Source organism: Delphinus delphis, chromosome 18, assembly GCF_949987515.2.
Source record: "Delphinus delphis chromosome 18, mDelDel1.2, whole genome shotgun sequence".
NCBI lineage: Eukaryota > Metazoa > Chordata > Mammalia > Artiodactyla > Delphinidae > Delphinus > Delphinus delphis.
In genome coordinates this window covers 7,456,788-7,477,574 of record NC_082700.1, presented here as the reverse complement: position 1 = coordinate 7,477,574, position 20,787 = coordinate 7,456,788, and the positions used below count along the sequence as shown (strand labels likewise).

At 48.1% G+C, this 20,787-nt stretch overlaps 1 protein-coding gene across 5 annotated transcripts in view; it reads right to left on the bottom strand.

Annotated features, from left to right (window-relative positions):
- The window catches only part of ALOX5AP (arachidonate 5-lipoxygenase activating protein), a 78,193-nt gene that overhangs the window by 16,428 nt on the left and 40,978 nt on the right, over positions 1 to 20,787 (bottom strand). For 2 of the 5 annotated variants that reach the window (XR_009516766.1, XR_009516767.1), the window contains one exon: positions 6,957 to 7,056. The exons of 2 other annotated variants lie outside the window; for them this stretch is intronic. Coding sequence is in view for 1 of the 3 variants with exons in the window: in XM_059995616.1 (XP_059851599.1) it covers positions 6,957 to 7,056; positions 14,038 to 14,107 (170 nt within the window). In the remaining 2 variants the exon portion in view is untranslated. Of the gene's footprint in view, positions 1 to 6,956; positions 7,057 to 14,037; positions 14,117 to 20,787 lie in introns of those variants that run through there. One more of the 5 variants, XM_059995616.1, reaches the window with a different exon arrangement.

The window sequence follows — 20,787 nt, the reverse complement described above, 5'->3', positions numbered from 1 at the left end:
CATGGAATATCTTTTTCCATCCCCTCACTTTCAGTCTGTATGTGTCTCTAGGTCTGAAGTGGATCTCTGGTAGACAGCATATGTACAGGTCTTGTTTTTGTATCCATTCAGCCAGTCTATGTCTTTTAGTTGGAGCATTTAATCCATTTACATTTAAGGTAATTATCGATATGTATGATCCTATTACCATTTTCTTAATTGTTTTGGGTTTGTTATTGTACATCTTTTCCTTCTCTTGTGTTTCCTGCATAGAGAAGTTCCTTTAGCATTTGTTGTAAAGCTGGTTTGGTGGTGCTGAATTCTCTTAGCTTTTGCTTGTCTGTAAAGTTTTAATTTCTCCATCGAATCTGAATGAGATCCTTGCTGGGTAGAGTAACCTTGGATGTAGGTTTTTCCCTTTCATCACTTTAAATATGTCCTGCCACTCCCTTCTCACTTGCAGAGTTTCTGCTGAAAGATCAGCTGTTAACCTTATAGGGATTCCCTTGTATGTTATTTGTTGTTTTTTCCTTGCTGCTTTTAATATTTTTTCTTTTATTTAATTTTTGATGGGTTGACTAATATGTGTCTTGGTGTGTTTCTCCTTGGATTTATCCTGTATGGGACTCTCTGTGCTTCCTGGACTTGACTATTTCCTTTCCCATATTAGGGAAGTTTTCAGCTATAATCTCTTCAAATATTTTCTCAGTCTCTTTCTTTTTCTATTCTTCTTCTGAGAGCCCTATAATTCGAATGTTGGTGTGTTTAATGTTGTCCCAGAGGTCTCTGAGACTGTCCTCAATTCTTTTCATTCTTTTTTCTTTATTCTGCTCTGTGATAGTTATTTCCACGATTTTATCTTCCAGCTCACTTATCTGTTCTTCTGCCTCAGTTATTCTGCTATTGATTCCTTCTAGAGAATTTCAAATTTCATTTATTGTGTTGTTCATCATTGTTTGTTTGCTCTTTAGTTCTTCTTGGTCCTTGTTAAACGTTTCTTGTATTTTCTCCATTCTATTTCCAAGATTTTGGATCATCTTTACTATCATTACTCTGAATTCTTTTTCAGGTAGACTGCCTATTTCCTCTTCATTTGTTTGGTCTGGTGGGTTTTTTCCTTGCTCCTTCATCTGTGTGTTTCTCTGTCTTCTCATTTTGCTTAACTTACTGTGTTTAGGGTCTTCTCTTCGCAGTCTGCAGGTTTGTAGTTCCTGTTGTTTTTGGTGTCTGTCCCCAGTGGCTAAGGTTGGTTCAGTGGGTTGTGTAGGCTTCCTGGTGGAGGGGACTGGTGACTGTGTTCTGGTGGATGAGGCTGGATCTTGTCTTTCTGGTGGGCAGGGCTGCATCCAGTGGTGTGTTTTGGGGTGCCTGTGACCTTATTATGATTTTAGGCAGCCTCTCTGCTAATGGGTGGGGTTGTGTTTCTGTGTTGCTAGTTGTTTGGCATAGGGTGTCCAGCCCTGTAGCTTGCTGGTCATTAAGTGGAGCTGGGTCTTAGCCTTAAGATGTTGATCTCTGGGAGAGCTTTCACCGTTTGATATTACATGGAGCTGGGAGGTCTCTGGTGGACCAATGTCCTGCACTTGGCTCTCCCACCTCAGAGGCACAGGCCTGACACCCGGCCAGAGCACCAAGACCCTGTCAGCCACACAGCTCAGAAGAAAAGGAAGAAAGAAAGAAAGAAAAAAATAAAATAAAATAAATAAAGTTATTAAAATAAAAATAAGAAATTATTATTTTTAAAAATTTTAAATTATAAAGTAATAGAAAATGAAAAAAAAAAAAAGAAAGAAGAGAGCAATCAAACCAAAAAAAAAAAATCCACCAATGATAACAAGTGCTAAATCTATACCAAAAAAACCCACAACAAATGGACAGACAGAACCCTAGGACAAATGGTAAAAGCAAAGCTATACACACAAAACCACACAAAGAAGCATACACACACACATTTACAAAAAGAAAAAGGAAAAAATATATATATATATCGTTGCTCCCAAAGTCATCTCCTCAATTTGGGATGACTCGTTGTCTATTCAGGTATTCCACAGATGCAGGTACATCAAGTTGATTGTGGAGATTTAATCCGCTGCTCCCGAGGCTGCTGGGAGAGATTTCCCTTTCTCTTCTTTGTTCGCACAGCTCGTGCGGTCCAGCTTTGGATTTGGCCCCGCCCCTGCATGTAGGTCACCTGAGGGCATCTGTTCCCCGCTCAGACAGGACGGGGTTAAAGGCGCCGCTGATCTGGGGGCTCTGGCTCACTCAGGCCGCGGGGAGGGAGGGAGGGGTATGGATGCGGGGCGAGCCTGCGGTGGCAGAGGCCAGCGTGAGGTTGCACCAGCCTGAGGTGCGCCATGCGTTCTCCTGGGGAAGTTGTTCCTGGATCACGGGACCCTGTCAGTGGCTGGCTGCACAGGCTCCCGGGAGGCGAGGTGTGGAGAGTGACCTGTGCTTGCACACAGGATTCTTGGTGGCGGCAGCAGCATCCTTAGCATCTCATGCCCGCCTCTGGGGTCTGTGCTGATAGCCGCGGCTCGCGCCCGTCTCTGGAGCTCCTTTAAGAGGCGCTCTGAATCCCCTCTCCTCGCGCACCCCAAAACAGTGGCCTCTTCCCTCTTAGGCAGGTCCAGACTTTTTCCCGGACTCCCTCCCGGCTAGCCGTGGCGCACTAGCCCCCTTCAGGCTGTGTTTACGCCGCCAACCCCAGTCCTCTCCCTGCGATCCGACCGAAGCCTGAGCCTCAGCTCCCAGCCCCGCCCGCCCTGATGGGTGAGCAGACAAGCCTCTCGGGCTGGTGAGTGCCGGTCGGCACCGATCCTCTGTGCGGGAATCTCTCCACTTTGCCCTCTGCACCCCTGTTGCTGTGCTCTCCTCTGCGGCTCCGAAGCTTTCCCCCTCCGCCACCCGCAGTCTCCGCCCGCGAAGGGGCTTCTAGTGTGTGGAAACCTTTCCTCCTTCACAGCTCCCTCCCACTGGTGCGGTCCCGTCCCTATTCTTTTGTCTCTGTTTTTTCTTTTTTCTTTTGCCCTACCCAGGTACGTGGGGAGTTTCTTGCCTTTTGGGAGGTCTGAGGTCTTCTGCCAGCGTTCAGTAGGTGTTCTGTAGGAGTTGTTCCATGTGTAGATGTATTTCTGATGTATTTGTGGGGAGGAAGGTGATGTTCACGTCTTACGCTTCCAGCGTCTTGAAGGTCTCCCGGCTGCCACTTTCTGTCTGTGCGATTGTGGGTGCACTTCCTAGCCTCACTGAGTTTCAGTCTCCTCATCAATTGAAGGTGAATGGAAACATGAATATTTATGGATACCTCCTTGGCTGTTGTGAGAATAAAATGAGAGAAAGCAGCGCCAGGCTCATAGTAAGCATTCAATAAATGGTGGCTATTATTCCTCCAACCTCTTCCTTCTTATAACCCCCAATGGAAATGTCTTTCCTACTGACAAATTATTGTGATTCCAAATATTCTTTTGTGCCATTTTTTCTGCAGGACAAAACTGACAAACCCACTTTGTCTGTCATTTCTTGAGGTCTAACTACGAGCTACTCAGCAGATCTCTCAACAATTCACTGTGCTGTGTTCAATTGGATGCACCGCACTGCCAGTGTTTTTATGGAGAAAAGGATTCATTGCAATTTTCCCTTTCATTTTTCTCCACCTTTGGGAATGAGATATAGAAGCACTTAATGTTTTGCTAGTTAATTTGGGTTTATTTAAAATAAGTAAATATGGGAGGGATAAATTAGGAGTTTGGGATTAAAATATACACACTACTATATATAGATAACCAACAAGAACCTACTGTATAGCACAGGGAACTATACTCAATATCTTGCAATAACCTATAATGGAAAAGAATCTAAATAAGAATATATGTGTGTGTGTGTATATATACATATATATATATAACTGAATCACTTTGCTCTACACCTGAAACTAACACAACATTGTAAATCAACTGTATTGCAATAGAACTTTAAATAAATAGATATGTAAATAAGTAAATATCAATAATAACAGTAATAGTATCAATACTAATGAATAGAACCAACGTAGATGTACCACCTTCAAACCATTCACAAGTCCCTGCTACTTGGAAGTGGGTCCAGAGTGGATTCTGAGAAGTGTGGGGGGAGAAGGGACCTCAGGGTGTCATTTACCAAAATGCATCTTGTGAAACACTAAACCTTTGATATGCTCTAGAAAAAAGAAAAGGAGGGGTGTCTGTAATTAAATAAGACCTCCCCTTCTTGTAGAACCAGGAATCACAGTGTCTTAGTACTTTAAAGTTTCTCAAAAGTCTTGCTGTACAGAACTTGTTCTTTTCTTTAACACCTGTTAACAGCCCATGAACTTGTAATCTACGGGTCACATTTTGGAAAATGACACATCTGCAGAGACCCATCTTCTCTCCACAACCTGTGCCCACCCACACTCATGGAGAAGAATCTTAGGTCAGTTAACTGAGACTTTTCTCCAAAAATCAAACTTTGCCGGCTCTGGCTGCGCTCATCAACTGGGAACAGGGCTTTGACCTATGCTTTAGCCACATGAAGTCAAGGTCGAGATCCTTCTAACTCTCAAACCCTGACTCAGCTCTGCCCTCGAGGGAGATGGGTGGTAGAGCAGCCCATTAACCGAGGCTGAGTCTGAGCTGAAGGCCTCACCTGGCTGGGACGTCTGTTTACCAACAGCCCCCAAATCTTGAACTCTCTGTATCACTCAACAGTCATACTTTATGCTGAAAAACATGCATCAGCCATTTCAATCCACCAGCATCATTTATTCTTTCTGCTATTTTTCCCTTTATGCAGTCTCTAAACATGTATGATCCCACACCCCATCAACCAAGAGTTTTGATCATGCAACCCTATGACGGGTGTATTTATGTACAAATTATATACACATCCTACTCTCAATCTGTATATTAAAACTGAGTAAAGTTCAATTTCCTATTTTTAGATAGCAACATAAGATACATGTTCTTTTCTTCTCAAACCCCTACAGCTCTGCTTGTACCCCTCTTTGGTGCTTTTGGACGCCCCTGGAGAAGCTATCACTGGGGATGACTTTCTACCGGGCTAACAGGTAAGGCCCTTCCTGGTAGCTTCCTGGCTGGGGCACACAGACTGGGGGCTCCTGGCGTCGCCAGCAGGCGGCAGCCTCTGTGTTTACCTTCAGCACCTTCCACAACCCACCTCAGGCACACACAGGGCGCTGCCAGCTGGGTCAGGGAGGAAGTAGTCTTTGTAACAGAACCACAGTAGTGTCTGGGCAACCTTTTAATTACAGAAAATTCCCCTCCACTCCCCCCTCCGCCCCCCCCAAAGCTCCGACCTCTCCACAGCTCTCTCCCCTCCCCTCCCTCTTCTGGCCCTCTCTCGGGGGTGGGTAAGTGGGAAAGTCACGTGGGTTTGGGAGCTGGGCGGCAGCACCCATGCGGTGGGGACCCCCAGGAGGCACCAATCACCCACCACTCTTCTCTAGCGCCTTCGGACGTCAGGGAGGCCATCTGGAGGCTGGCAGCGGGGGCCAGGCGTCAGCGAGGCGTCTTCTGAGACGCAGAGCTAGTTCACTCCTGGGGGAAATGGCAGGCACCAGGCGGCCTGGCCTGCCCCTGTTCTTCTTCATTTTCGGCAGGATGGAAACTTAGCTTCTCACCCGGTACCGAGAAATTCCGCTGCATGCAGCCCTGCGCCCCTTCTCCAGACGAGCCCAGCTGTACCCCTAAGAACATGGGGCAGCCGGTGAGAATGTAGTGATCTGGGCGGGAAGAAGCTTCTCTTTCCGAACAGGTAGAATGGTATTCACGTTCTTTTGGATTCCACGTGGGGGGAGGTTCTGGCGTTACCCCTGACGGAGGACACTGTCCTTGCCCCTCTTGCACTCTTGCACGTGGGTGTGTCTGAGGGAACCTCTTCCAGCTCCCCTGCAAACAGCACAGAGGGGCTGACGGCACCGCACACACTCTCCTCCACGTCCTGTATATGTGAACATCTAATATGGCTTAAATCACATCCTTACGCTTCTTCGATGGATTCTGAGAATGAACACACCGAAGGTCCGAATCTTAAGATGGAAATCTCCCTGTAAGTAGTTCAGGAAGGGATTTCCTCAGAATCAGACAGCGCAGGAGTGCTGGGTCTGAGGGGCTGGGGCCGACGGGAGACAGAGGGGCCTCGAGGGGCTGCATTTGCTTGTGCTATTCCTGCCGTTGCTTGTGTGGCCACGACTCCCACTTTGGAAGGATCTCTGGAGACATCCAAGTCACCTCCAAGCGGAGACTGAAGGCCAGCTCAGAGCTGCAGCCTCCCTTTCTCACAGGCCAATCACAGGCACAGAGAAGCAGGTGACAGGCCGCTGGCTGAACCCTCTGTCTGAATGCGCTCAGCACAGAGGGAAATGAATGTTGGATTTGCATCCCACATAGCGCCCGCCTCCTTCACCGAGTTCTTCAGGTGTTTTCAAACAGCCTTTCCATTCGGAAGGCAAGCAGCAGAGGTGGGGAAGCCATTGCATAATTCCCCCATTCTTTCCGTTCTGGTTGCACCAGGAGACCTGGCTTAGGAAACGCACTAGAGTCCCCTCCAGACCCCATCGAGGGGACCAGAGGGGCTGCAGGCAGCTGCCAGCTGGTCCTACCTGCTGCTTCCGAAGCTGGCTGGTGAGCGACGGCTGGTTTTCCCGGCAGCCCCTCTGGACTAACGCCCCAGAAAATCGGTCAACTCCACGACTGAATGACTGGCTGAGAGGTCCCCGAACAGGCGGAGCTCCATCCCGCCATGTCACAGCCCCGCTTCCTCTCTTTATACACCAGCACTTGCTAAGATGATGAAAAGTGTCCCCAAAGTCTCCCAGGTGAAGTTCAAGCTTCCCTGGGAACCTCGCCTCCCCGGCCTTTGGAAGGTTAGCCCGGACAGACATGCAGCCCTGTGCCCATTGCCCCTCTCTGTCAGTTAGCAGTGTCAGGGTTTGGACTCACTTGGCAGTGTAGACCCGTTCAAAGGCAAGTGTCCCCGTCCTCTGGAAGCTCCACCCATTATGGGTCTTGCTTTCGTGCTCCAACTTGTGGGCAAAGAACCCTGCCAGGGGGAAAGGTTTGGATTTGGTTTATAACGGGGAACATCCACGAGCCTCGTATCCCATTATTTTACTAGAATGTTAGACGGTTCCTTAACTTGACGTCTAAAGAGCCCTAAATGTCCTCCATCAAATGTAACTGAGCAAACATTCATTCAGCAGCTACCCTCCATTAATCACTGCATCTGGTGTTGGTGACTCAATGGTGAGTAAGACACGACCCTCACTTTCAAGGATCCGACAGTCGGAAGAAATAGACAACCAAGTAAAGAAATTACACTATAGAGTGACTCGTGCTAAGATCAGACTGAGCGAGAATACAGAGCCATCGAGGGTCCAAGGGGGCAACTTAATTCAGTGTTTGGGACACAGAAGGATTCCTAGAGGAAGTGATATTTAAGATAAAATCTGAAGAACAAGTGTGGCAAGCAGAGGAGACCACTCCACTCTAGTGTAATGGCATGTGCAAAGGTCCAGAGGCAAGAACCTCTGGGGTTCAGTACATCCAGCTTATTGGTGGTGGGGAAGTAGAACCTGGTACAATTACAAATGAGACCGAAGAGGTAGGTGGTGAATTGTTCTTTCAATGACATTTCTCTGTTATCACTTGCCACGTGCCAGACACTCAGCTTACGTCTGAGAACAAAACACACAAAGAGCCTTGGTCTGAGGAGCTTACGTTCTGGCGAGGATACAAGAAGAGAAGACAGACCACACACAGTAAACAAAATGCAAAAATTAAAACGACACAGTGTGCCAAGCTGTGGACAAAAGAGAAGGCACAGCACGACAGGGGCCGCTGCGGGTGCAGACAGGGTGGCCGGAGGGAGCCCCAGGGAGAAAGCAGTAAGTGAACCAAGGCTGAAGAAGACGGTGGCTGAGAAGTGCCTGCCGGACTTAGCAGCATGACCGTGACCTTGATGACAGCCACGTTAAGAGCTTCTGAATTTATTTCCATCTTGAGAGCAACAAGGAGTTACTGACAGATGTAAGTTGAGGAGTGGCATTGCCAGAAAGCCACTCTGTCTTTAGCATGGTGAGTGTTTAAAGGGGTGAGACCCAGGACAGGGGAAAGACAGAAGGGAGCTGGTTAGGGTGATGCTTGTGGGATTAAGAGATGCTGAGGGGCAGAATCTGTAGGCTGGATGGTGGGGATGGCGGGATAAAGGTCTCTCTCTCCCTCCCTCTCTCTCTCTCACCCCTCCTATTTTATTCCTTTCCTCCTATTTCAAGAGTGAGAAAGGGAAAAGTGTGATTGTCAGGGACCCACTCACAGGGTTTCTTTCTATCAACTTCCTCTTAGCCTCCTCAAAAAGACATGAAAAGGATGCCTTATCCATTGTGTACATGAATAAAAGTCTTCACGTTTTCCTTTCTGTCAAGAGTACATTCCTGTCCTAGAACTGTGCCCGTTTTGAGCAGCGCTGCAGGGCTGGCTTGTCTGAGGGCCCTCTGTCAGGCACTGGACATATGCTCCTTTAGTGGGCCTGGCACCAGCTCTGTGACGTGGGTGGTACTGTCCCCACTCTGTAGACAAGGGCCCTACGGCTCAGGGAGGTTAAATAACTTTCTCAGAGTCACTCCACTGGGGAGCAGGGAGGTGGGGATTCAACTCCAGCTGGGCATTCGAGGGTGTGTTTACCCTCCTACTGTCACACAGAAGCTCACTTCAGGGATTCCATCAACTACACAGCGTTTAAGTATCCAACTGTCCACTCTGGACGTCCCTTCTTACCATAGAATACAGTGGAAAATTCTGATCATTGTCTTTCCAGAACCCAAGGTGACACCCCTTGCCCCTGAACATGTAAACAGAGACCGTTTAAGAAAGTCTGAGGTTATTTCTGCAACCAACTGCACAGCGTGGCCGTCCCTCTCCGAGTCTGCCTCTCTTCTTCCTCTCCTTGCCTGAGAACAAACCCCTTCCTCTTTTCCAAGCCTTAGCCCTCCACCTGCAACCCTGACACTGCTTCTGCCACCCTCTTCGGGTCTTTGTTCATCAGTGTTTGCCCCATTTCCTGAACCTTCAATCTCTGTTTTCCTCCTAATCCTTACCATTGAAACACACTCAGATCTTTCCTACCCTCAAAACAAAAGAGAAACAAGCCTGCCTTTAGGGTCTACCTCCCCCTCCTTCTAAGCTAAACTTGAAAGAGTTGGGCCACCTCTGTCCACTCCTCCAAACACTGACACTCCAACTCCTATTTTCCTTGACCACGTTACAGAAACTGTGCACGCAAAGACCACTCACACACTTCTCTTGGCTGGCTGCTAACATCAGGCCAAACCAGAGAGACAGAGAGAGACACGGAGAGAGAAGGCTGCAACAGTACCCCATGCTGGGCTCTGCTGGCTACTCTACCTATGTTAATTATCCCAGGCAATACCTTCAACCACCACTCACAGAAGATATTAGTAACTCCATCTCTCTGTTGAGGAAACTGGTGGTCAGAGCAGGTAAATAACTTTCTCAGGATCACATAAAAAGCCCTTGAGATTTTCATTAAGTTAGTATGAGCCAGCAGCGTGACACGGAAGAACAATTCACACATCCATTATTCTAACGGAACTGCTGTCTGAATCTCGGGAACGGTTTCCCTCCATGGAAAACACCCACCTGCATCTTAGAAAGAACATGGCAAGTTGGGGAGTGGGGTAGGAGGGGGAACCCAATGACAAGGGACTCTGGAAACCAAGTCATATGAGGAATGATACATTGAAGAAGGGATGTTACAGGTGACTTTGTAAACACAGAAGCAGCAGGTACAGTCTAAGCTTTTCCAAAGAACAGACACACCAGTGGATAGAAATTATAAGGCAGCAGATTTCAGTTCCATATAAGAGACAACTTCCTGAGTAGTGAGAGTTTGAATGAATGAATTTGAGACAAAATACACTGTGTAAAGGTCTACCCTTTGGAGCAGGTTTGAATCCCAGTTTCACCATTACTGGCTCTGGAACCTCCAACCAATGGTCTAACCTCTCCAAGCTCCACTTTGCTTACCTGTGAATTAAGCCAGGACATGGAAGCAACCTAAGTGTCCATTGACAGGTGACTGGATAAAGAAGATGTGGCACATATATACAATGAATATTACTCAGCCATAAAAAGAAACGCAATTGAGTTATTTGTAGTGAGGTGGATGGACCTAGAGTCTGTCATACAGAGTGAAGTAAGTCAGAGAGAGAAAAACAAATACTGTATGTTAACACATATATATGGAATCTAAAAAAAAGTGGTTCTGAGGAACCTAGGGGCAGAACAGGAATAAAGACACAGACGTAGGGAATGGACTTGAGGACACGGGGAGGGGGAACGGTAAGCTGGGACGAAGTGAGAGAGTGGCATGGACATATATACACTACCAAATGTAAAACAGATAGCTAGTGGGAAACAGCCGCATAGCACAGGGAGATCAGCTCAGTGCTTTGTGACCACCTAGAGGGGTGGGATAGGGAGGGTGGGAGGGAGACGCAAGAGGGAGGAGATACGGGGATATATGTTTATGTATAGCTGATTCACTTTGTTATACAGCAGAAACTAACACACCATTGTAAAGCAATTATACTCCAATAAAGATGTTTTAAAAAAATTAAAATCAAAGAAATATAACACTATATATTTCATAGGGTGCAAAGGATTAAATGAGATAATATTATGCCCAGCACCACACTTGACACAAAGCAGATTCTCAATACACTTAACAATGGGAAGCGCAAGGCCAGTGCGTTGTGAGCCCTCCGTCAGGGGACTGTTCAGTAGGGGCTCTTGAGGATGCTGTAAAGAAGATTTCTGCTGTCACCATTCAGGCCTCCACGCACGAGGCCCGGGTCCCTCCCCGCAGCTCACCCAGTCTAATTAGTTTGGCTTCCTATGGAAATCACTCTCTCTAAATCTGTGTTTCCCAGGTTTCCTTCCTGGCCAAGCTGCTGGCACCTTGGCCAAGAAGTTGGAGGCCCTCTGGGTGTTACGCATAGGAAATCCATCTCTCTACACTCCCTGCGAAACCAGGCTTTGGCAGTTCTGGTCCAGGTCTCTTGGAACGAGGTACTCTAAACTTGGTCTGCATTTCCAAACGTGGGTTCTGCTGGATCAAGCTGGAAGAGGGCCACGAGCTCAAAGATCTTGATGACTAACGAGCGTCTGGGAGGCAGAGGAGGAGGTTCCACCAGGCGGGTGGGCTCTGGCCCTTCCCCTGGGGAATCGGGCTCACACAGTGTACTGAGAGCGCAGAGCTCTCCAACACTGTCACAGACACGGGGACTGACCTCCTTGTCTTGGGACAAAGACAGAGTGTGCCACGCCTGGCAGCAACATGTGAATAGTTCCTAAAGCTAACAGAAAGGGCATCCAATGTAACTGGGGTGGGACAGAGTTTTTGCATATTTTCCGCACTCAATAAGGTAGACCCGTGGCTGCAACATCGAGGTTAATTAGAATTGCAAAGAGAAGTTCTGGACCTACATTTGGACCTTTGTGTTTGCCTAAAAACTCAACGGTTAAAACAGGTAGAGGTGTTACCTTCCAAGTCATTTGCATTGTTCTTGTTTCCCTGCACAGGCACATTTAACAGTTAGAAACAAAAAGTCCTCACAGGGTGATCTCAGCATCACACGGGAGCCCTGGTCTCTGCCTCAGAGGGGAGCAGGGCTGATCCTAAGCCTCTGAGCGGGAGGCAAGGGCTCCTTCTGTGGCTTCAAAAGGGCAGCAGCATGTCTTCTCCCCCGAGCACGGGTGGGACAACGCTGTGAAAGGGAATTGGGGGGATTGGATGGGGAGGGACAGAGGCTGTGATGCTGGGGCCGTGCTGTCCACACCGCTACACATGCGCTCCAATCATCTGTGTGCCCAGGATGAAAAGTCTCCAGCCCAAAGCAGTAGCTCGTCCACACTTGTCTCTCCCCCACCAGGAAGCCTCTTCAGTTCACGGGACTGTGTCAGGGAGAACACTGTGCCCTGTCGTTATCTATCTGAAATGGCTGGCCGAAAGACTGCGGTTCAAACTCAGACATGTGGCCATCTGTAATCTCTCCTCCCGCTTTGCACCGAAGAAGAAGACTTAATCTCACCTGCCAAAGATAATTAGAAATCTCACCGTCCACCTCAAGTCTGCTCCGGGTTTGCTGTGCTTCTATGGAAAAGCCCGGGACCCCCTGGACAGACCAGGGCCAGGTCCTGGGGCATCTCAGGAGAGATGAAAAGAGTCTGTTCTCACGGGAGGAGACCCTCCAGCTTCCCCCGACTCAGCCTGGACCAACAGGGAGCAGCTCAGGGTGCACTTGAACCTCTGCTCAGCCCCATCTGCACAGGCGGCCGAGGGGACCCTGGCTCCCGTCCACTGTCACCGAGATTGACAGGTATCCGGGGGAGGGCCGGAGGGGGAGAGCTGAACAAGCAGCGCCCGCCTGCACCCATACAACTGCCTCCACGGGCACCGGAAGCATCACTGCAGGCTTCCTGCTTACCGCCTGCCCATCTTTTCCTGCCAGCCTTTCCTTTCCTGGGAGGCAGGAACCTAGCTTTCTTGTTCACTGCTACATCCTCCTGGATGCGGGACCCTTCCTGGACAGAGCAGGGTCCCTGTGGGTGTATGCAGGTCGAATGAATGAATCCCTTGGTGACTGACAAGACTAAGGGAGCCCCAACATGAAATAGCAATGGCCTGAGACTGTGGCAGCCTCAGCCGGCCCCTCGTCCCCTCTCTGAGCTGCAACTCTCTTGTGTGAGATTTAGAATGAAAATGTTTGGGTCAGAAAACTGCCAAGTGCTGTTCCGGACACCAAGGGGGGAAAGTGGCGGGAGGGCTGGTGGCGGTGGGATGAATTGGGAGGTTGGGATTGACATATATACACTGATATGGATAAAATAGATAACTAACAAGAAGCTTCTGTATAAAAAATAAATAAAATAAAATTCAAAAACGAAAAACAAAACGTGTTGTTCCACGGAGGAAGCATACTCGGAGTATGCAGAGTTGGCCACTCTCTGGTGCGGGGAGACCACGGGCAGCCTTCCCCATCACCAGCCTCTGTCCACACTCGAGTTGGGGGAAAATATCCGAATATGCCCAACTGATTGAACACCCAAGTTTCCAAAGTGTGCCAGGGTGTGAACATTCAGTAATTACCATTAAGTTACAGTGCCGCCCTTCGTCATTCCTCTCCTTTTTTCTCTATCTTCGTAAACTGCAAAGCCCAAAGACACTGGCCGTACTGATAGAGAGAGCCTGAGGCAGTCCTAGCTCAGAACTTTAAAGAGAAAGTTCTACCCATTCCTGGCGTTTTCAGTTCTAGGTCTCTTGCTTGGTTTAAGTGATAGCAGAGTTAATGGAAATGCAAACCCCAAACAAGAAAATCCTCCCCGGTCTGTCTCTCCCTTTATGTAAGGACGTAATGCCTACCAAAAAATGCTTCAAAAATTATGCATTGCTAGAGAAAAAGAAAGTATTGCAAAGGACATGTTTCTTCAAAAGAAAAAAAAAAAGCAATACCGAGGTAAAATAATGTTAAGGTGAAATCCCCCTCACACCACACAAATTTCCTTTTTTTTAGCCTACAGGTGACAGGTGAAGAGCGCCCAGCTGCAATTAGTAGAACCTAGCGTCTGGGTGAACATATATCTGATTGTCCCTTTCCAGCCTTCCTGCCCTCCAACTGGTCTCTGGCCACAGTAATTCATAGTTAAAATGCTGATTGCAGACACTCCAGTGACGGTTTTTTATACAGTTTGCTGCCCTGGCTCTACAGACATGATTAATCATCCCCATTAAAGCGAAAGAACGATTGGGAGAAGGAAAAACCTAAATTCATGCAGAAAGGCACAAACCCCTATACATTCAAATAAAGATACAAATACACATAAAGACAAAAGTGTACACACACACACACACACACACACACACACACACACACACACAACTGTGTAAGCCTGACTTTCAAACAACTACAAACAAACTCTACCCTGAGGGAGGGGATTCCCTTACCGTTCTGGACTACACTGATGAGGGTGACGATGGCAAGCAGGACAATATTGCCCAGGGTTTCGTAATCCATGTTCGTTTCAGGCTCCCAGCAAGGACTGATCAGCTCTGTGGCACCCCAGGCCCGCACTGTGCAGGAAGGGGAAGTGAGGGCTGGACTCTGCCTTTCATCATTAGAATTTCCAAAGGTCCCAGCGCTTCTTCTTTTTTTTTTTTTTTTAATAGCCACCAAAGTACCCTGGCTCAGCGTGTCCTGCCAGAAGAAGCAGGGCTCAGGAGACAGGCAGGAAGGGAAGAAAAAGTGAAGCATGTTTTTTATTTATTGAGCACCTAAAAGGTCTGTGTCCAGAGTACTGTCTTTCTTTCTTTCCTTGAATTCCTCGGAAAAAAATAACTACTTGACACGTGGCGGGGTGCAGAGTAGCGACCAAGTAATAAGCCCCGGATGAATGAATGAATGAATGACGATGAGGTGGACGGCTGACGCCTCTGTTTCCACAGGAAACAAGCAACAAGAGAATTAAAACTAAACCAAAGAACTTAGATAAGGAGCAGAAAGACGGTCACCTAGGAAAACTTCCACACAGGAAGGACTGTTAACCACTGGCTTCTCTGAGGTCATTACTGAGCTACTTCCCTGGAATCTTCTCAGCATAATAATAAGAGTAGAGAGAAGGTGTAAGAGGGAACCTGCTGAGTGAGGTAGGTGGTGGCCTGGCATCTTATAGGACAGTTTTCTGCCCTTGGAAGTTACACAGAAAATGCAAGATTCTGCAAACTTCATCCCAGCCTCAACATCTATTTGGCAGTGATGAAGAAGAGCTTTTATCAAAACCTCACTTCGAAAGAAAACATTGGGGGACTTCCCTGGCAGTCCCGTGGTTAAGATTCCACGATCCCAATGCAGGGGGCACGGGTTCGATCCCTGGTCGGGGAACTAAGATCCCCGCATGCCACACAGCCAGAAACAACAACAACAAAAAGAAAGAAAGTAGAAAGAAAGAGAACATTGGCCACTCTGGTTAGTGGCAGCAGGATTTGCATCTTGCTGTGGGAGAGGCCAGCGTGGGGAAGAGATCACACAGTCCTCATACCTAAGGCAGCTGAGGCCAGCTTGAGTGAAACAGGTCCATGGGGGTCCATGGAGGACCGAAGCGTTTGGAGCTTGGACGCACAGAGGCCAGTAGCGAGGGCAGCCCTGGCTGGTCATGATGCTCTTGAGAACTCTGGCTGAGTGCCTGGGGCACTTCACAACGTGTGGAATCTTTACAAGATGGCTTAGGGGCTGGGCGCTGGCAAGATTTGTGTGTTCACCTCAATGAGATCTCACTTGTAAGTGTCAGGGAACGCTTAGGTCCCAGTAGACAAGGGGTCTGGTCTCCATAAAGTGTTAGCCCTTCTAAGACCCCTGCTGTCTTAGTGACAGTGCATCAGAAGTGAAGGCCAGGCTCCTTGAAAAGTACTCTAGTTGCACACAATAGAAACTTAGCTCAAGCTAGCTTGGGCAAAAAAGGGAAATTTACTGACTCAAAGAATCCAAGGAACTGAACAACCAAACACTGAAAAGAGCAGAGATGAGGTTGGGCCTCTCAAACGGAGTTCTCTGTCTCAATCTCTCTCTTTCTCTCTCCACTTTCTCACAACTCAGCAGCCATGTTCTCTCTGCAGACCAGTTTTCTCCACACAGTGGAAAATACCTCCACCTCCAACTCTGGAGTTTTATGTCTTACAGCTCTGTCACCTGTAAAGGGCTGACTCTTCTCAGTGAACTATTAGGACAATCCCATTGGCCCCAGGCTGGTCAGATATCTACTCCTAGGACCACCAGACAGCAGGAAAATGAAAGGACCTGGTGCTTTCCACAGTTGTCACGTGGTTGAGGGACACTGTTCCATAAAGAAAGACTGGGGCAGGGTAGGGGTGGGGTGAGGAGTGCCCGATGCGTCTGCTGCCGTGTTGTGACTGTTCACCACTTATAATCCCAGATTGTAAACGCCCAGCTTTAAAGAATTCTCCGTATCTTACAGCCTGATGTCTTTAAGGCTCATCCTGACCTCCTTCTGCTCCAGTGTTAATGTCTGTGGCGTCTGAGTTTGCGCAGGCACACAGAAAACAGCATCAACAGAATCCTACGCGGTCAGCCCAGGGCGTCTGTGGCGATCTTGCCAGGTGTCAGGAACGCAGGAAAGCAGGAAGGAGCAGCCTCTCCGGCTTGTTCCCCGAGCCTCAGGAGCCCCGCAAACAGGATGGGGCGCGGGGGCGCGGAGCGGAATGCCCAGCCAGCTCCACTTTATAGAAAGCTGAGAAGGCGCCTGGGAAGAGGGTCACTCTTCGCGTGGTGGGACCTACACGTCTGAGCTCCCGGAGACACGCCGCCCGGGCGGGGCGCGCGTACCGGTGGAGCGAGTCCACTTCACCCAGGAGGAGAGCGTTTTAACAGTCAGCCGAGCTGGCCATTAAATTACAGCGTGCACATTAAGATTCTGGCTGCGGCTACAGAGGAGCACTTATCAGAGGTGAAGCCTCTGGAAATGCCATTCATCTCAACAGAGAGCTGCTGAGACAGAACAGAAAGAGAGGGACGCCAGGGGCACGGGGGAGGAGCGCGCAGGGGGCGCGAGGGGCGCAGCGGCCCGCGCTGGATGCCGAATTCCTAACAGAACGGTCTCCTGGCCTGGAGCCGGCCCTGGTCCGGCCAACACCAGACCAGACCCATCCTGGACCCAAAGCCCTGAGCAGCTGTGTCCTGGGGACCTGGCTTGTGCATGTGGTGTTCAACACACCGCTCTGGGGCCAGATAATCCCTCCCATTGCCCAAAAGAGGAGACTGCGCTGCAGAGCGGTTAAACCACAGGAAGCAAGGGGCAGACCTAGGATTCAAAACCAGGCCTGTCTAGCTTCAAAGTCTGGGGTTTTAACCACCCCGAATGCTGCTTCTGGAATAGTTTTCAGAGCTTGGGGCCCCTGGTCCATCCGCATCCAAATCTGGCAATCCCCTCAGGGGCTACTGAAATGACCAATGACCGCTCAGCCTCTAAAGAGATTTTTTTTTTTAAGAAAAGAAAGAAATTAACATATTTCCGGACACCTGACCATTAGTAAAGGTAGCTGAACGAGAAAGAGCCCACAGGTCCCAGCTGTAGGCCCAACACCCTCTCCTCCCGGACCCCTGCTCCCAGAGTCCTCGGTGCTGACACAGACACTGCCCTTATCCATGCGTGACAGGTTAGTTGGACAAATGCGCTGGGAGTAGGGAAGAATAATTAGCACATTCATTAATTAGAGTGCAGTTAGTAGCTTGACTGTAAAGACAACCATTTGTCAACAGAGATCAGGACAGCCGGGGCCAAGCAGCGACTTGGGGGCAGCAATTCACGGAAGGCGGTGGCACTGACCAGCTGCTATTAAAATCCATGGGAGCTGCGGCTCATCCACTTAGCGTCAGCGCGCCTCGATCACCATGGTAACACGGGCCCACTTCAGGCAACAACATTCATGCATCCTTCATCTCACCACGGGTGGGTGGCGTGTTGCCGTTTCATGACGTCTCTCGCCTTCACTTTCTGGCCAAGGAGGATTTCCCCGCACATAAACGTTGGGAGTGAGGGAGAGGGCGCAGAATGCCCCCAGGCTGCGGGTCAACTCTAGAGGGGCATGCGGATATAGCCCAGGTCTGTAGGCACACGCTGGAGGTGGCTACAGAGCAGTTCCTTTTAAGTTCAGTTAATCTAAAGAATATTCAGACCTGGGATTTCCCTGGCGGTCCAGTGGTTAGGACTCTGCTCTTCCACTGCAGCGGGCAGGAGTTCGATCCCTGGTTGGGGAGCTAAGATTCTGCAAACTGCACGGCGTGGCCAAAAAAAAAAGAATATTCAGACCAGTATTGATCTGAATGAGAAGTGATAGGAGCAAAGATCAGGCCACAGTTTGTTCCAGATGTCATACATCGGTAGTCTCCAAGAGAACCCATCAGCCTGGTTAAAGTGCCCTGTCTTCTTCCCCAACCAAAATCAGATGGCCTTTCTTTATATGAACAGCCCGCAGTTCCGAACCGAATTGAGTTAGATAGAGATGAGTCCTCGTGCCTTATACAGATGAGGAAATTGAGGGGTAGTGAGTACGCTACAACCTCAATGCTACCGATAAGAGTCCACGCATGCCTGGGGCACTGAGCTAGATGCCTCACAAGTCAAAATGACATGTACAGATATGACCTCAGTTCTCTAGAAGCTCAAGTTACAGGCTGATAATACCAGTGCAAGGAAACAAATAGAAGCAGAAATCCGTGGGCTGCAAGAAACGAAGATAGTATATCCGGAAAGCTGCTTTCTCTCTTGTCACAAACACGCAACACAGTGTACTGTTATGAGCTTAAGAGGAAAGTTAAGCAAGTAACCCACAAGTGCAGAAGACATCATGTTGTGTTCTATGTACAAAAACAGAGGTTAGACATAGATTCCTTCGCCCAACTATCAGCGTCATCTGCCTTATAGACTCACCAAGGAAAGGAGATCGGAAATGGTATGACCTGACTTGGGAAAGTTCAGTTCTAATAGTATTAAAACTTGCGATGCTCATATATGCTCAGCTGATTTTTGACAAAGTGATTCAACGAGGAAAGGAAAGTCTCTTCAATAAAGGGCACTAGAACAACTGGATATTCATATGGGGGGGAAATGAATCTTGACCCCGCCCCCAAATCACACAAAATATAACTAGAAATGAGTCTTTAACCTAAACATAAAAACTAAAATTATCAAGCTTCTAGAAGAAAATATAGGAGAAAGTCTTTGTGACTATGAGGAAGGCAAAGATTTTTTAGATAAGACACAAAAAGTGTGAGCTATGTAAGGGAAAAAAAATCAATAAATTCGACCTCATCAAAATTGAAAACTTCTGCACTTCAGAAGACCATTAAGAAAATAAAAATGCAAGCCACAGACAGGGAGAAAATATGTGTAATATATAAATCTGATGAAGGACTTAAAACCAGAATATATAAGGAACTTATTTTCAGCCAATGATAAGAATATAAACAACTCATTTTAAAAATGGGTAAATGACTTAAACAGATATTTCACAAAAAGAAGAAGATAAATAGCCCAGAAGTGCATGAAGAGATGCTCAACGTCATTAGCCATCAGGGAAACGCAAATTAAAACCACAATGAGATCCTACTATAAAGCTCCTAGAATGCTTAGCAAGGATGTGGAGCAGGTGAAATTCTAACTGTAACTGGCGAGAGTGTAAAATGCTAAATGTAAAAATGGCAAAATATAAATCAAAACACATTGGAAAAGCTTGGTAGCTTCTTAAAAAGCTAGATACACACTTACTATTACCTAGCAGTTCTTAGGTATTTTTCCAAAAGAAGTAAAAACATATGTCCTATATCAGCAGGGGTTCAACCAGAGAAGCAGAACCACTAGAGACTATATATGTGTGTGTGTGTGTGTGTGTGTGTGTGTGTGTGTGTGTGATAGGGGTATGACCTAACACAATTGTGTGGTTAAATAGTCTATGTGCACGCATGTATTTGCTTCTAGGGCAGATGTAACAAAGTACCGCAACTGGGTGCCTTAAAACCACGGAAGTTTATTGTCTCACAGTCGTGGAGAGCAGAAGTCCAAAATCAAGTTGTTGGCAGGGCCACGTTGCCTCTGAAACCTCCTTGCTCACGCAATTTACTTGTGGCTTCAGGCACTGCTTGAGCCCAGTCTCTTATACGTATACCCCTTGCATTTGATGATGGAATGTGGCTCTGTGAGCCCAACTTTCTGGCTTGGGTCAGATGACACTCAGTTCACTATGGACAACTCAGTTCACAAGCTACCATGATGGCCCATGGTGAAGAGTCAGCATTTATTACCAAGAGCAAGCCAGGTGTTCCTTAAAAGGAGAATAGTTATCTTTGGAGGATAACATAGCTTGGCTCCAACATCCTAAGGAGCTATGCTAGGATTCACCTGTAGAGTGAAAGATTCTAAACCGCATCTTCCTACCTACCACCACCAGCGACCTGCCAACAGTGCTTCAACCGCCACTGAATCGCACTGTATCAGCAGTCTTTAGGCTCAGGTGACACAGCAGCTTTCACAGCAGGCTGCATTTGTATGCAAAGGGAAGATCACGATGCACTTGATGAGCTGAAATGTTTTTCGTTTCGCTGGAAACCAGGCTGAAGAGGTGGTGTGAGAGGGGCCTGGGGAACCCCGTCACAAAGGGCCCTACCAGCGCCATCAGCAAGTGTCAAGGGAACTCTCTGGTGGTCCAGTGGTTAGGACTCCACGCTCCTGCTGCCAAGGGCCTGGGTTCAATCCCTCGTCAGGGAACTAGAAGCCCACAAGCTGCGCGGGGTGGCCAAAAATGACATAAAATAAAATAAGAAGTTTTGAAATGATCCCAGAGGCAAAGAGAAGCCACTCGAGGATATTAAGAGGATTGTCTCCCAGATGTATTTGCAGTTTGGAAGATCACGCTGGCTACAGTACGGAGAGCAAGTTGGAGGCGCCAGCATGGAGACGGGAGAGCAGTTGGGGGTCCGTTCCAGAGATCTATGGAGAAAAACGGCTTCGGGCACAGGATGGTGGATATGAGCGCTATTAAATAGTAACTATGAGGTTTAGTGAGGGATGGGGGATAAGGAAGAGAAGACAAGTGTGATTCTCAGATTTCTGACAACATTCTGGGTCTGGATGAGTGTGGGCGCAATCCCCTGAGAGGTTCCTCTCGAGACCCTTTCACTATCATCAT